Source organism: Marmota marmota, unplaced genomic scaffold (genome assembly GCF_001458135.2).
Source record: "Marmota marmota marmota unplaced genomic scaffold, marMar, whole genome shotgun sequence".
Taxonomy (NCBI): domain Eukaryota; kingdom Metazoa; phylum Chordata; class Mammalia; order Rodentia; family Sciuridae; genus Marmota; species Marmota marmota.
In genome coordinates this window covers 10404903-10421290 of record NW_026000211.1, presented here as the reverse complement: position 1 = coordinate 10421290, position 16388 = coordinate 10404903, and the positions used below count along the sequence as shown (strand labels likewise).

Sequence of the window (16388 nt, the reverse complement as noted above, 5' to 3'; positions counted from 1 at the left end):
ATTCTCTCCTTATTCTGTATGTTGGGCATCTTCATTATTATGTGTCTTGGTGTGGATCTCTTATGATTTTGTACATTTGGTGTCCTGAAGGCTTCTAATATTGGGATTTCTGTTTGTTTGTTTTTTATATCCTCTATTTCCCTATAGAGTTGATCTTTTGCTTCTTGGATTTGTTTATGTAATTCATTGTCGAAGTTATCTTTCATTGTCTGATTTTGCTGTCTAATGTTTTCCTTGAGACTCCAGATCATCTGAAGCATGTATATCCTGAACTCTTTATCTGACATTCCATCAGCTGCAGATATTACGTCTTCTAATGTTGAATTGTCCTGCATTGTTTGTGGTCCTTTCTTTCCTTGTCTTTTCATACTGCTCATGTTTCTTTCTAGTTTTGTGAAACTGTTGTGTTAATGGTTTTCCCCTTCTATATTTATATTGTTCTTGTATAGCTTCAAAATCCCTCTTTTGCGGAGAAAGACAATGTTAACAGTTCCCAATATCAACAGTACATCATCTAAGCACAAGTTTTCATTATTAATACATTTATAGTTAGAATATAAGTCTACAGATATTGGTTTCAATTATTATTTTAAAATATAGTCATTAGTTTCATAAAAGGCATACTATATCTGGTGGCATATAGAAAACTGAATTTCAGATGAAGGATGTTATACTTGGAGGGAAAGGAGTGAGGGTATGAGGTTAAACTAACTTAGAAACTTTGGAGAACTCTAACCAATAGACTGGTAATTTATGGAAGAATGTATAGACTCAACCTCCTATCTGTATTTAGATAGTTACCCTATGTATAGATAGTAAAAGTTAGGGGTTGAAAGTGGGATAGAGGGAGTAAGAATGAAGAAAAGGAAAAAAATAACAAGGAAGAAAAGAGAAAAAAGAGAGAAGGAAAAAGAAAGTAAGAAAGAAATAAGGGGAAAAAGGGGGGAAGGTGGGGCATATGCAATTCCTCTATATTATATTATTTTGGTGATTTGGTTGTTCATGCACAGTTCTTGGTTTCACATATGTTGAGGTTGTGAAAGAGAGAAGAAAAGAAAGAAAAAAAAAGTCTCTCAGAACTCTGTTTTCCTTGCTTCCAGTAGGTGGCGTTGTCTATTCCTAGCTTGAGCCTCTGTGTTCAGGGTGGTGGATGTAGCCAGTGTGAAAGGACATGAGCTTCCACCTGTATCTTCCCTATTCTAGTCTCTGTGGTGGAAACCAGGTGCCTGTACAGTTGTTGTTTTGCATTGATAGCTACAACCCCCAAAAGCTTGTGGAAAATATTTTGAGTTATCACAGCTAAGGGTGGGGGAGTTGGAAACCGGGTACCTGGATCAGCCGCAGAACGGTGCTGGTAGCCACACCCCCTTTGAAGGGTTTTAAGGGTTGATGGGCTTCCTCCAGACTAGCGCGTGGGGCGGGCTTGAGCTTCCTCCTCTGGTCTGGCTTGGCGTCGGGCTTCCTCCTCTGGTCTCCAAATTACATAATTTTTTAAAAAAAAATCCATTCAGCTACTATGTCTTTTGATTATAGAATTTAATCCATAAATATATTTAATGTAATTATTGATAGGTAAAAACTTAGTGCTGCCCATCTTGTTATTTTTTTTTCTGTTTTGTATATCGTTCCTTGTGATTTGATTATTTTTTATACTGCTATGCTTTGATTCTTTATCTTTCATGGATCTATTAAAAGTAATTTTTTTTCATGTTTATATTATTGGTATAACCTTCTATTTTAGACTGAGAACAGCTTAACTTCTGTTTTATAGATATACTCTACATTTTAAGTTCTGCTTCCCCCACATTTTATGTTATTCATGTCAAAATTTATACCTTATATATATATTATGTAACCACTGACAAATTATTATAACTATAGTTATTTCTAGTATTTGTTTTTTTAGCTTTTACTAGAGTTGAAAGAGATTTTTGCACAACCACTACAGTAATACAGCATTCTGAATTTGATCAGTTCTTACGTTTATATTGAGTTTTATTCATTCATATGTTTTTATTTTCTTAGTGTCCTTTTTTTTCAACGATTGAACTCCCTTTAGCATATTTTGCAAGGCAAGTTTGGTGATAATGACTTCCATAGCTTTTATTTGTTGGGAAAATTCCATCTCACTTTTGAAAGACAGCTTTGCTGGGTATAGTATTATTGTTTGACAGAGTTTATTTTTCCCCCTTTCAGTACAGATGCTCCTGATGTAAAATGGGATAAATCACAATAAACTCATCAATAAGTTGTAAAAATCACAAATCAAAATTGTATCTGATACACCTAACCTACCAAACATCACTGTTTAACTACATGATACATTGTACATTGTTGGTTGTTTAGCTTGGTGATCTCATGGCTGCTCCTCAGCATCATAAGAGATTATTACACTTTATATTGCTAGCTTGGGAAAAGGTCCAGATTCAATATTGGAAGCAAGATTTCTACTTCATATGTATCAATTTTGCACTATTGTAAAGGGAAAAAGAGTTGAACTATCGTAAGTTGGTAACTGTACTTTGAGTATGTCATATCACTCTCTTCTGACTTACAAAATTTCTAAGAATTCCCCTGATGGGAATACAGATATCTTTGTATGTGTCAAGTTGTGTATATGGTTGCTTTAAACATTCTCTTTGTCCTTGACTTTTAATGATTTGATTAAAACGTGTATGGGGAAAGATGTCTTTATATTTAATCTATTTGGGTTTCTTTGGGATTCATGGATCTAGATGTTCATATCCTTCTTCACATTTGAGATTTTATTTTCATTATTTCTTTAAATAAGCATCTAAAGGGTTTTTTTTCTTTCTCTGCTCCTTCTGGGATTCTTAGAATACATATAAATTTTCTTAATTGTGTCTTACAAGTCCTTTAGGCTTTCTTCATTCTTTACTAGTCTTTTTTTCTTTTTGTTACTCTGGTTAATTTCAAAGGAACTGTCACAGAGCTTGCTGATTCTTTCTTTGTTGAACCGCCTATTTTACTTTTGCATTGTTTTCCTGATTTTGTTTAGTCATCTAGCTGTATTCACTTGCAGGTCATTGAATTTATTTAAGATAATTATTTTGAATTCTCAGTCAGGCAATTTGTAGACTGACATTATTTTTTTAGCCAGTTTCTGATGCTTCATTTTGTTCCTTTGCTGTGTTATTTTCCCCTGATTATTTGTGATCCTTGCAGCCTTATATTGGGTGTCTTCACATTTGAAGAAGTAAGCACCTATTTTAGACTATAAAAATTGACTTTATCAAAGAAAGCCATTAATTATTAATTCATACAGAGATTCTTGGTGGGCTATCTGATGGGGTCCTTGGGCAGGCTTTCTACTGAGGTCAGGAAGGATAGCGTGCTACATGGGTCTGCAGGGGTGGGTCTAGATCTTAGGTCCAGAGAAGCTAGCCTGGCACCAGGACCTACTGGGGTGGGCCTGGTCACTGTGTCCATAAAAGCATGACTGCGGAACAGGTTTAGTGGGGCTGCAAGGATCCTGTGCAGAAGAACTGGCTTAAAGTCTTGAGGGTTGACCTGACACTGGGAGAGGGGGGTCTTGAGCTGGAAACTTCAGAAGCCAACCTGACTTTGAGCTCACCTGATCCCTCCGTCTATGGAGATGTATCTGTTCTAAGCCCACAGATGGCCACTAGGTCCCACTGGAGTGGGCTTGGCAGCTGGGTTCACTGGGCCTGGTCTGGGACCTGAGTTCGTTGGGGAAGGTGTGGTGATGGGATGGGTCTGAATCCTGGGTCTTCAGGAGTTAGCCTGGACTCTGGAGTCATAGGGACAAGCTTGGAGCTGGGGTAGGCCTCAAGCTTAGCTTTGTGGGGAGTATCGGGATCTCCAGGGTCTTCCTGGTCTGAAATAAGCAGGAGGCTGCTGGGCCCATGTGGTGGGCCTGGAGGTTGGGTTTGAAGGTACCTAACCTGCCTGGAGCCTGGTTCTGCAGTGGCTGCCCTGGTCCTGAGATTTACTAGGGCAGGCTTAGGGCTGAAATCTGTAGCAAAATTGGGCATATGCCTTATTCTCTTTCCTTCATTGAGAGGAATGTCTTTTCCACACTTTTCAACATGCCTTTTTGTTATTTCTGTGGTCCAACCAGGTAATTTAACCTCTCATCTAGATTCCTTAGTTCTTGGGAAGATATTTTGTGCTTGGGTTGTTGTTCAAACTAATGTTTCCACAAGGGAATGAGTGCCAGAAATCCTATTCTGCCATCTTGTTGATATTACTCTATGAAATAGTTAATATATTAAGTAGCTGAATACAGGAAGAGGGTGTTCAGGGAATATTTCGACAGGATAAAAAGTTGAAAGTGTTAGCAGCAACCCAAAGTCAATATTGAAGCCAAGCAAATATTGCCTGCTGTGCCACATTAAGAACAGCTAGAGGAGTGTTCAATTTTAAGTGGCGAGAGACTCCCTCATCTTCAGAACCACAGAAGCAATTGTGTTTTCAGGTAGCAAATTTCTATTATTCTGGTTGCTTCCAAAGAGTGTTTTGTTTCTGAAGTATAATTTTTACTTTGTGAAGAATCTATTAGTTTGTGTTCTAATTTTCTGAGTGTTTAGAAAGTCTAGAAAAAACTGATGCTCTTGAATGTGGAAATATTTAAATGCATGCCATTTTAAAATCAAAGACAATATTTGATTGGTTTAACATTTTTAAAGGGGCTTTACTATTTTCATACAGAGAGATTATGGACTGGTGTTATTGCTATTATAATAAATGTATTTTTATTTATGTCAAGAGGTTTAGCAACTGTTTAATTCTTCCCTACCAATTCTCTTTTCAAAATTATTAGCAACAGAGCTGAAAAAGTAACAATAATAGTGTAAAACTCTCAATTCTCTATCTTGGGAAGCATTCTAAATTTTCCAAGTTCCTAGAGACAAAAAGTAAAACCAAACCAACAAACAAAAAAATCCACAAAAAAATTAAAAAGTCCTGGCTCTCTCTATTGGTATTCTTATGCTTTGATTTGTAACTCAGACAGTTACATGAAAATCTGTATCATCTAAGATTAAGGTTTGTGTTAAATGTCTGTTAAATATGATTCCCAACTAACAGATTTATGTATGTGTTGTTTTTTTAGGATGTTTTCATTCAAGCAAGCAGCTTACTTCATTTGTTTGTTTGCTACAGTTTCCTGTGGTAAGTATTTTATCTACAAGAGATAAAGTTAAGGTGTTTGAGAGATGAATAGTCCAGCAAATTGTACCATCCAGGAGAAAGGTAAAGAATATACAGCTTTGAGGAAGGAGGCAGCCCCTGGTAATTCAGAAGAATTATCCTTTTAATGTTTGAAGGCAAGACACTTCTTCCTAGATAGGTTGTCCTAAACATACATGATTTATCAGGGGGAGGAGCCCAGGAATGAGATGTCTTGGAGCAGGTACTAGAAAAGCTTCTTTTTGGAGATGACTCTTTACAAAGCAGATCTCAAAATGAATAATTCGACTTCTATTTTTATTTTTACCACTAAAAATTAAAAGGAATACCAGGCAGTGCATAGCATCTGGGTCCTATCAAGTGTCTGACAGGTACGTGGTAATTTTACTCTAGGCCACTAGGGAACCATTTCTGAAATGGTCTAAATTTAACTTACTAAAACATACCTTTGATATTCTCAATGAAAGTTTTCAACACCATGTTTTGGTATTGTTGATTTACTTACGTCATTAATTTGCAGAATGACTTTGGACATTGTTTTTCATTAGTCATTGCTGGATGAAATATTCTCTTGGTTACCACTAGGAGTAGGTTCTGAGTCTATAACAACTTCAGATGACTACTCCAAGATTGTTTATTGATCTCTTAGATGTGTGACTAAGATAAATACCACTGGATGAGATTTATATTTGTAATAAGAAACAATTTTTTTTAGGAAAGCCTTTTTTTTTTTTAACTCTGACTCACACCTCCCCTCCATCTGTCCCTCAACCCCTAATTGCATTTCTGTACCATAATCATTGCCACGTAAAAAACACATTAATACTGTAAAGAAGTATAAGTCTTCCCACTGGCATGTGAGAATGCTCATTATCTGCTTAGGTCAACTCTAATAGGCATCTGTAGCTTTGTGACCTGGCATATTGTCACCTTTTAGGCAACAGTATCCAAATTTATTTCTGGAGATCTGGTGCCTCTCAGTTTTGGTCCATGTGGTTTCTGCTAATGACACCAGAGCCAGAGCTTATGTCCCAGCCAGACTTGAATCAGGAAGTACACACATCCTGCTGGCTGCAATGACCCAATAGAGCCAAAGTATTGTAATAACGCTTTGGCTTAGACCTAGAAATAAGGCTCCTAATGAGATCAATGGTACCACTACAGAACAGAGAAAATTGATGTAGACAAATTGTGTACTGATGTTATACATTGAATATATTATGCAATTACTCCTAAAACCAGATTTACCACAGGCTTTTTGGCTTCTGGACCAATAAATTTCATTTGTATCCAAGCTACTTTGAACTAGTTTTTCTATTACTTGGAATCAAAATCAATATGAAAACACTGGTTCTTTAATTTTGACTTTTTGCTAACCTTATGGGTAAATTGACATGTATTTGTTTTATCTTATATGGATTTGTGATTCTTACCATTTTTCATATACTAACTAATCATTTTTATTTCTTTAGTAGATTATCTTTTTATATTTGTCACCTAACTTCTTTTTTTTCTTTTTCTTTTTTTTTTTTTTTTGGTACTGGGGACTGAACTCAGGGGCACTTGACCACAGAGCCACATCCCCAGCTCTATTTTGTATTTTATTTAGAGACAGGGTCTCACTGAATTGCTTAGTGTCACTTTTTGCTGAGGCTGGCTTTGAACTCACAATCCTCCTGCCTCAGCTTCCCAAGCTGCTAGGATTACAGGTGTGTGCCACCCTGCCCAGATGTCACTTAATTTTTTGAAAAAATTAGAATGCTTTGCTTCTCCTCATTGATCATGTAATTTTTTTTTAACAAGACCAAACAATCTGCTCAATGTTCAGGGACATGTAAAAACTATGAAAGTTATGATGATTAGAGGATAGACAGGAATGCACTAGAACTTTCTTTCCATTCAGCTCCAAAGTTGATACATTTCTAGGTGCCCTGACTGACATGGCAGTTCACAAAGACTCAACTGCAGAATGGGAACGCCCAGGCCAGCATTGGTCATAGTTTATACCTTTGTAAGTGCCTTACAATCAGGACCATGTGGCTGCTTGATAATTATGAATAAGCCAAAACACCAACTGTCTAAACAACAAGGCTTTTTATGGTTAGCATTGCCCCTGGGCCAACTACTCCGTGTTTTGTGCATGTACAAAATCTAGGCATACACCCTTGGGAACTTGTATCCCCAGAAGCTTTAACCCAAAGAGATTTATGCTCCTGCCAAATATAGGCCTTATCCAAGTGGTAAGCTTGTTAGCCACAATGCCAAGAGGAAGAGAAGCAATCTTGCTGGTCTGGTTATCAAATGGGTCTCAGGGCCAGAGCTCCCAGACAGCTAGAATGGGGCAGATAAAATGTTAAAACCCAAGGAAATACATTTTATCTGAGTTTCCCTTTTCTGAAAGGCAACTCAAAAATACACACTATTTAAATTGAAGAGTGCCTACCGCACTAGGGTATAGACAGTTGCTATTGGAATATTGCCTGGTTAACTAACAGTTGATTGACTAAAATGGATGTACTATCTGAACTGGAAAGTTTATTAATCAGAATTTGATTAATAAAATTACCTTTCAAGGTAAATCCAAATTCAGATGGGAAAGCCAGTAAAGACAATTCTCTAATAATATGTGGGGTGCAAAGTAATTAAGAATTGTGATTAATTCCAAACAGCAAGTGGTTGAAATTTTATTTTTGATTTAGTGTGTGCATGCATTTGCTTAAACTATCTAGAAATTATCTTAACAAAAAAAATAATTTGCTTGAATTAAACTGAGTTGAAGAACAACATTTAACATTGCATGCTAGAAAAGGGAAACAAGATTTGAAATTAGAAAGGCTCAGTTTGTGTCCCAGGACATTAATTAACTATAGATCTTAGGCAAATTTGTACACTCTGAGACCTAGTTATTTAACTTCTTTCTTTAAAAAAAAATACATGTCAGATGCAGAAAATAAAGTCTGCCTCAAGCTTTCCTTACAGAGTTATTGATTATCTAGGGAGATATTTGTTTTGAAAGTTTTGAAAAATAGATCAAATATCATTATGCTTAGGGCTTATTTTCATAGCATGTTAGGCAACAGGGAGAAATCAAGTTAGTATATTTTATTGGGGATAATTGATCATTGATCTGCAAATTATTATATGATTTAACAATTATCCAATTTTTTATACAGAAGTACTTTTCTAAAATGACATTAAATAATATTGTATGTTGTTCAAATAATTGCCTTAATATGTTTCATTCTGCTTCTATAATCAAAGTCATGCTATAAAGATCTTTGTGCAGTCACTAGAAGAAGAAAGAAGGTTAGGGATGCAACATACAGCCAGGTGTGGTGGCACAAGCCTATAATCCTAGTGGCTCAGGAGGCTGAGGCAGGGGGATTGAGAGTTCAAAGCCGGCTTCAGCAAATGCAAGGTGCTAAGCAACTCAGTGAGACCCTGTCTCTAAATAAAATACAAAATCGAGCTGGGGATGTGGCTCAGTAGTTGAGTACCCCTGAGTTCAATCCCTGGTACACAGCCCCCTCCCCGCAAAAAAAAAAAAGAAGGCAATATATTTCTGTTATAATTATTATTTGCATTGATTCCACATTAACTTTCAATGATTATATCACAGGCTGCCTGATTCAACTATATCAAAATACTTTCTTCAGAGGTGGGGATGTCACTTCCTTGTACAGCCCAGATATTCAGCACTGTCAGATGATGTGCACATTCCACCCCAGGTGTTTGCTATTCAGTTTTCTTCCAGCAAGTTTAACTAAGGAGCCAGCTAAAAAGTAAGAATTTGCATTTCATTATGGGCCAATTCAGTCATTTTTCAAAATGGTATCAGATGTGCAAAAAAGCTGAAGTATCTCACAGGATTCTCCAATGAGTTCAAAGACCAGCTTCATCAGGATTCCCTGGAGTGGGACTTACAAAAGCAGACTCCTAGCCACAGGCTGGACCTACTGAACCAGTGTCTTGGTCCTAGGAAACTGTGTTTAAAAAAAAATCACTGAATTGACTTAAAGTAGTAGAAGCCAGTTATTTTCAACCCAATGCCTCAAGAAAAAAGCACTTAAAAAAATCATCAAGAGATTGTCTCAAGAAAGGGTCTAATAATAGGCAAACATTTCACCTACACCAGGAAATATATAGTTAACTGTCTGACTTATCACATTTGTGAATAGTTTCGTCTTAATAAAATATAAAATGCTCAGCACAGTGGTACATGCCTGTAATTCCAGCAACTCAGGAGGCTGAGGCAGGAGGATCACAAATTTGAAGCCATCCTCAGCAACGTAATGAGACCCTGTTTCAAAATAAAATAAAGTGTTGGAATGTAAATCAGTGGTGAAGTATCTCTATGTTCAATCTCTAGTACCAAAAAAGAAAAAGAAAAAGATATAACATGAATCAAGCATTTTGTTGAGAACACAGTTGTGTAAGACCCAGGACTAGTGATCGGTGCCTACAGTAAGCCAGTTTGGTTACCTAGAGTGTACAGGGTGTGTGTGTGTGTGTGTGTGTGTGTGTGTGTGTGAGAGAGAGAGAGAGAGAGAGAGAGGATGTATTATGTACAGTTTGAAAAAGAATTTGAAAAATAATGATTAAAATATTAATTAGTTTGTAAAGATGCTTATTGTACACACTCATAGCTTCATCTTAATTTTCTTTCATTTTGATCAATATCCAGAACAAAATATTTTGTTTCCATTTTTCATACCCACAACTCTTTTCTCATCTCCCACTCTATTTGAGTTTAAGAACTAGAAATTCAATACTCATTCTCTGATCTTACATGTTAAACTGTACAGAAAACTCAGACTGTGAGAGGCATCACATTAAAAGCTGAATTCTAGAATTCTTATAAATAATGAAATAAACATTAAGATTGACATTAAAGACAGAAAGAAGTCTTCCAGTAGATGTAGATTACAAAGAACTGATAAGAATGATAAGTACTATATAGAGATCCACCTCCTATTACTGATTTAAATTTTAAGTAAATTATTTATAAAAATAATCACCATGCTCTTTGTGGTGGAACACAATTGTAATCCCAGCAGCTCTGGAGGCTGAGGCAGAAGGAACCCAAGTTCAAAGCCAGCTTCAGCATCTTAGCAAGGCTCTAAACAACTTTGAAAGACCCTGTCTCAAAATAAAAAATAAAAAGGGCTAGGGATGTGACTCAGTGGTTAAGTGCCCCTAGGTTCAATCCTTGTTACCAAAAAAAAAAAAAAAAATCACCAGTTGGGAATCACCCTGGAAGTTTAGAAAGATAGGAACAATCAACTCTAATATGACTGACTTTCTGTGAGCACGAAGAAAAACAATGCTTATGTGAGGTATTACAGAGCCCACCAGATATTACACAATCACTTCTGAGTGTTTTTCCAGCAAATGTCGGGAAACAACATTAATTTTTTTATTCCTGGTTTCATTTAGTAATGTGTAGAAAATGCTAGACATTTCTTTAGTGTATGTTTATTGATTCTACTTCCTGAGTGAAGCTGCTTTTAAAAACAGGTTTGGCTGCTTCTTGAAAGACAGTGTTACCGGAACATTACCAAGGGTGCATAAGAAAAATGCAGTCTCTGGGCATTCCTTAAAGCAGTGTGGCCACCTAATAAGTGGTAAGACGTGCATTTTATTATTTAACTAAATTTGAGTTAATAACTGATCTCCTTTAAAATAGCTTTTGCTCAAAGTCTGTACTGCTGTGCTCTTTTGGAAGGGAGCACTAAAAAAAAAATAACAAAGATGAGGTAGTGTAATGGATGTAAAGAGGGAAGCATGTTTATCTTGACAATTCTCTTGTCTTTATCAGTCAACGTATCAGTCAGTACACACATGCTTAAGGAGCCTCTATTTTTTTTATGAGTTTAGTAGTATAGTTTAATATTTGCAGAAAGTGAAAACATAGGCAAAGGATAGTCTGTTATTGAGTTCAGATAAGACAATAAAAGAAAACCATCTCCCTCCCAGTTCACTTGAAGGTAATCTGCAGTTCTTATCAGTAGTTCTCAATCAGCAGTGATTTTATACCCTCCCTTCCACCTCGGGAACGTTTGGCAATACCTAGAGATGCTTTTGGTAGTGTTAAGTAGGGGAGATTATTTTTTATATATATATATATATATATATGAAATAGATTAGGGTTTACACTGCTAGTTATACTGGTTCTTTAACCAAGGGTCTAACAAATTGATTTTAAAAAAAGACTAATTTGGTTCACTGTTAATTATGTACATTTTTTTCAGATCAGATAAATTTCAATTAAAAGGGTACTTAAATAAAATTGAACAAACTTTTAGAACGAAAGTGGAAGCTGTTTTAACATGCATGTACAAGAACTCTCCACATTTTATAAAGATTTGACACAGAGAGGTCAATGTCAGGGCTTACAGATAATAACTCATAATCAGACTTGAGTAGTCAAAAGTGGAGAAATATAGCAGAGATAAAGAATCTCCTTCACTAAGTGCAGGAGGTCAAAGGCACATTAATCTGTTTAATAACACAGATCTTTGGCACACATAATCAGGATCCTTGTTATCATTGCCTAATTTACTTTCCAGTGCCCATTGATAATTTCAATGTATTGTTACCTGTATTGTTGTGTATATCTTACAGTTTAGGAAGCAAAATAACCCCCTTTTTTAATGATGGTATTCTAAGGGAAAATCATTTTGGGTTATATTTATTTCAAGCAGAGTTTGACAATGTAGAAATATAATAGAAAATTTAAATCCCCTAGATAAAAATGGGGATATTACCTTTAAAATTACCGTGCCCAAATGATGGGGAATGGGCTCCCTCTAGACAGGAACTTTACTGACTTTACATGTTTCATTTGTACAGCTTGCCACCGAGACACTTATGAGGGAATTGATATGAGAGGAGCCAATTTTAATATGACTAAGGTTCAAAGTGTTAAAGAATGCCAAAAATTGTGCACCAATGATATTCGCTGCCAATTTTTCACGTATGCCACCCAAAATTTTTATTTTGCTGAGTATCGGTAAGTCAAATTCATAGTGTGTGTCTTTTATGATGGTGCATTTTGGATTATTTGTATTCTTCATAGCTTGTTTTTTTCCCCCCAACTAAAAACCAACTGGGTATTTTGTCCTAACTACCTTCCTTATTTGCCTGTCATTTTCTTTAAAGAGAATAAGCTCCAATTGGTCCTCAGATAAGCTGTATTTGTGGAATAAAAATTTAGGGTCTTCCATCCCATTATCAGGATAAACTTCCTTCTGCAGAGGGAAAGGATGTCCCTTTTATCAGTAATGCAAACCCCTAACCCACTCACTATAAAGGTTATTGTTCTGGCTTCTGATTGCCTTATTTATTTTCTACTGAACATGGATCGTTTCAGTGCCAAATACTACCTGGACAGCTTCATACACCTTCAAGTGCAAGATGCAGAATAACCTCTTTTCTTTACATTCAGGAACAACTGCCTATTAAAGCGCAGTCTAAGTGGAACACCTACCAGAATCAAGGTAATGAAGGATGTGGTATCTGGATTCTCACTGAAGCCCTGTGCACTTTCAGAAATTGGTAAGTAGAGGACCACTGTTTCCTAAGTAGAGACCACTGTTTCCTAAGTAGAGGACCACTGTTTCGCTGTGTGCCCAGAATGAGTCACTGGAACTCATGAATATGTTGCCTTACTCAGCAAAAGAATCTTTGTAGATGTGACCAAGTTAAGGACTTTAAAATGGTGAGATTATTCTGGATTATCTGTATTTGTCTGGATGTAGACATCTGTATCATTATAAGAGAACTTGGGAAGCAGAAGGGTCAGAGTTAGGGAGATGTTACCCTGCTGGCTTTAAAGGTATAAAAGGAATGCAAGTGGCTTTTAGAAAAGGATGAGGAAATAGATTTTCCTATAGAGCATCCCAAGGGAACAAAACCCTGCCAACATCTTGATTTCAGTCCAGAAAGACCCATTTCAGACTTCTGATCTCTAAAACTATAGAATATCAAATTGTCTTGTTTTAAGTCTTTAAGTTTGTGATAACACTCCCGCAAGAGCAGTAATAGGAAATAATACAGTGATAGTGTAGAGAAAACTATAGGATCATTTCTTGAGGATGTCCGTATCTAGTGAAATGATTCTACCATAATGAATCAATAAAACCCTAGTGTTCCAGACATTTAGGTGATTTCAGTTGAATTATCCAAACAATTGCCATGAAACTTCATCTTATTTAGCACAATATTATTAATAATGAGGTATTATGGAAACCAAATCTGTCTCCCGCATAGCTCTGGATGCTGGGCAAAGACCTCTCTGTGGAAGATTGGGAAGTCAATTGTGTGCCAGTTTGTTGATTCAAATTTATTGATTATTAATTTTAATATTCACATTTTTCTGGGAGAATTTTTGGAGGTATGGACTACAGGAGGTAGGACTCTTTATTCAGAAGCATTGCCTTCTGTACATAGCACTTGTCTCAGTATGTTTTCTGTTACTATAACAGAGTGCCTGAGATTGAGTAATTTATATTTTTGAAAAGAGGTTTATTTAGCTTATGGTTATGGAGTCTGGGAATTCCAAAATTGGGTGGCTGCTCCTAGCAAATGCATCTCGCTGTGTCATAACATGATGGAACAAACTGGAAAGGCAAGCAGGCATGTGTGGAGACCTCAGGCCCTTCCCAGCTGCTGCCCACAGCCTGAAAGAGCACCTCATGTATCTAATCTCTACCTGTTCTGTTCTTGCTTTCTTGTTAAGTTACAGTGAGTTCACATATTACTTCAGTCTAATAAAGTGGCTTCTACAGAGTGATAAAACTCCTGGATATTTCAGGAAGGGGAGTAAGCTCTTAAAAGCATGGCTTTTCCCTGAGTCCATTCTTCCATAGTCCTCAGATGCCAACTAAACCTAGAAGACAATACTCTATCTAAGGCCTAATTGTTTAGATAAATTCATAAGTTCAGGGTAATTTGTAGTCATTACCACACCTTTGTCCCCTATCTTTAGTTTCACCAAGGATTTTCCCAATTTCACAGATAAGGAATTAAAGCTCCTAGAGGTGAAATGATCTGCTCAAGGTCACACAGATAAATGTTGAACCTGCACACATTTTACTTCCCCCCCTCCTCTTTTAATGCAAAATTTCCTACCTCTCAACCCAACTGTGAGTATGTTTAAAGACTTCCTTCTCTTCTTGACCTTCTTCCTGCATGGATTTCAAAAGAAGGTTTTAGGATACTCACATTTCTCCTCATCTATGAGACAAAACTACTTACAATCTGAGCAGGAAAACTGTTAACCATCTTACTGGTTTGGTATTTGCTCCAGCTGTTACTGATGCCTTAGGCAGCTACAACATTATATAATCACTGTGATTTTGTTTTTCCTTTTCTTCTTCTTCCCTCTTCCCCCAGCAAATGCACCCAAAGAAAAGACTGGAAACAATGAGTAATCTCAAGGTTCAGTCAAATAAATTCAAGTCTTGTGAGTGGGATTCTCTAGGGAACTTCCTGACACATCAAATAATGACAGCCATCTTGGAATAGGGAACGAGTGGTGCCTTTTTTTTTTTTTAAGTTATTGGTCCCTGGATTATTGTTTGCCTTTGGTTAATTTCCAGAGCTCTGAAAAGTATTGGTTCTAATGATTTTGCCAATATCATCCCCACTTTTGTGGAGGAGATGATTTTTGGAGATCCTTACTCTACCAGCTGTAGTGCTTTTGGTAGACAAACCAAACAAACTGGCTTTATAAAGAAAGAAAATAGTCTGTGGAATCAAGAAGTCCTTTTGTCACCTGTATGGGTCAGACCAGGACTGAAAGATTGATACCAACACTCAGTCCTTGTTCCCATTGCTGATCCAATAGTGAGAAAAAGGTGGATTTTTTGTTGTTGTTGTTGTTTTGTTTTTTTATCGTTGTTTGTTGGTTTCTTTTGGTACCAGGGTTTTAACTCAGGACGGTTAACCACTGAGCCACATCCCAGACATTTTTATTTTGTATTTTGAGACAGGGTCTCACTAGGTTTTAGGGTCTTGCTAAGTTGCTGAAGCTGGCTTTGAACTTGCAATCTTCCTGCCTTATCTTCCTGAGCCACTGGGATTATAGGTGTGCATCGCTGTGCTCAGTGAGAACAAGGTTTTGAGAAAAAGGAGAAATTAATTTGATTGCTTTGTTAGCAAAGGAGAAACACAGGGAACTCCTGCCTCAGAGGCTGTCCTTCTGTCAGGGGGAACAGAGGGTTTTTTAAGAGGAGATACAAAGGCTATGCTCTGGCTATGCCCTGTTAGGACTCAAAATTCATTTGCAGCCTTGAGAAACAGCCATTTCTAGGCCCCACTGGTACCAGCCCTGAAGTCTGGATTCCTTCATTCCTGTGGTCCATGAAGGATAGATAATTTGGTCTAAGATGGGAAAAAATGTCAATCTTGCTACTCTATGGTTAGAGATGGGGAGAGGGAAAAGAGGAAGGAAAAAAATATAAGTTTAAAAATAAGCAGCAGTGGCAGAGAGGAAAGGCTATATTCAAAGCACAAAGTAGAACCCTTTTACATTTCCCCACTGTCAATTTCTATCTTCCATTTCTATGGAAAAATGGGCAACAACATCTCCAAGCTACTTCCTGCTAAAAATGGGCAACCAAGGGAGGGGTCTTATGAATAGAAGGTTTTTAAAACCTGTTGTCATTTTTCTTTTGGACTTTTACCTGAAGTGAGGGAGAGGTGATTTCAAACTTGATTGGGACCTGAAAGGATCCCTTCATATAGCAGTGAATATTTGACTGATTTGTAGTTCATACTGTTTTAATCTAGTTTTTTCACTCTATCTACATATCTACATTTTCCCATTTTCCACTCCCCTGCCCCAAGGTACCAGGAGGTTTCTCCCATACACTGTTTTTTCTAGGGCTCAATTTAAGCCTGCTTCTGGGGTCACTTTATCCAAACGAGAGCAATTGGCAGCACTTTAGCCCACTGCAGGTGGGCTTGTTACCGTAATTTAGCCACAGCTTTCTTTTAGGTGTGGTTTATCTTTTCTGTTTTCCTTGTAGATTGGGGTCTACAGAATGTGGGTAGCTTCTGTTGGATAGCAAATGCTTTGCTCAATTGCTGGGCCACCTATGCAGAAAGAGACTTTGCATTGAGGAGGGGAGTCTGTAATTTGTGATCAGATCATTCAAGAGAACTTTAGTTATTTCTGAAGTTTTTTTTTTTTTTTTTTTTTTTTTTTTTTT

General features: G+C 36.9%; 1 protein-coding gene across 6 annotated transcripts in view; it reads left to right on the top strand.

Moving 5' to 3' along the window:
* Positions 1–4350: 4350 nt before the first annotated feature.
* The window catches only part of Klkb1 (kallikrein B1), a 30264-nt gene continuing 18226 nt past the window's right edge, over positions 4351–16388 (top strand). Inside the window, exons 1-7 of one of the 6 annotated variants that reach the window (XM_048791844.1) lie at positions 4441–4459; positions 5096–5154; positions 5496–5543; positions 8792–8954; positions 10690–10796; positions 12025–12184; positions 12620–12729. In XM_048791844.1, coding sequence (XP_048647801.1) covers positions 8878–8954; positions 10690–10796; positions 12025–12184; positions 12620–12729 — 454 coding nt within the window. In that variant the 5' untranslated portion in view covers positions 4441–4459; positions 5096–5154; positions 5496–5543; positions 8792–8877. Of the gene's footprint in view, positions 4460–5095; positions 5155–5495; positions 5544–8791; positions 8955–10689; positions 10797–12024; positions 12185–12619; positions 12730–16388 lie in introns of those variants that run through there. The other 5 variants (XR_007343370.1, XM_048791843.1, XM_015486093.2 and 2 more) reach the window with 5 other exon arrangements.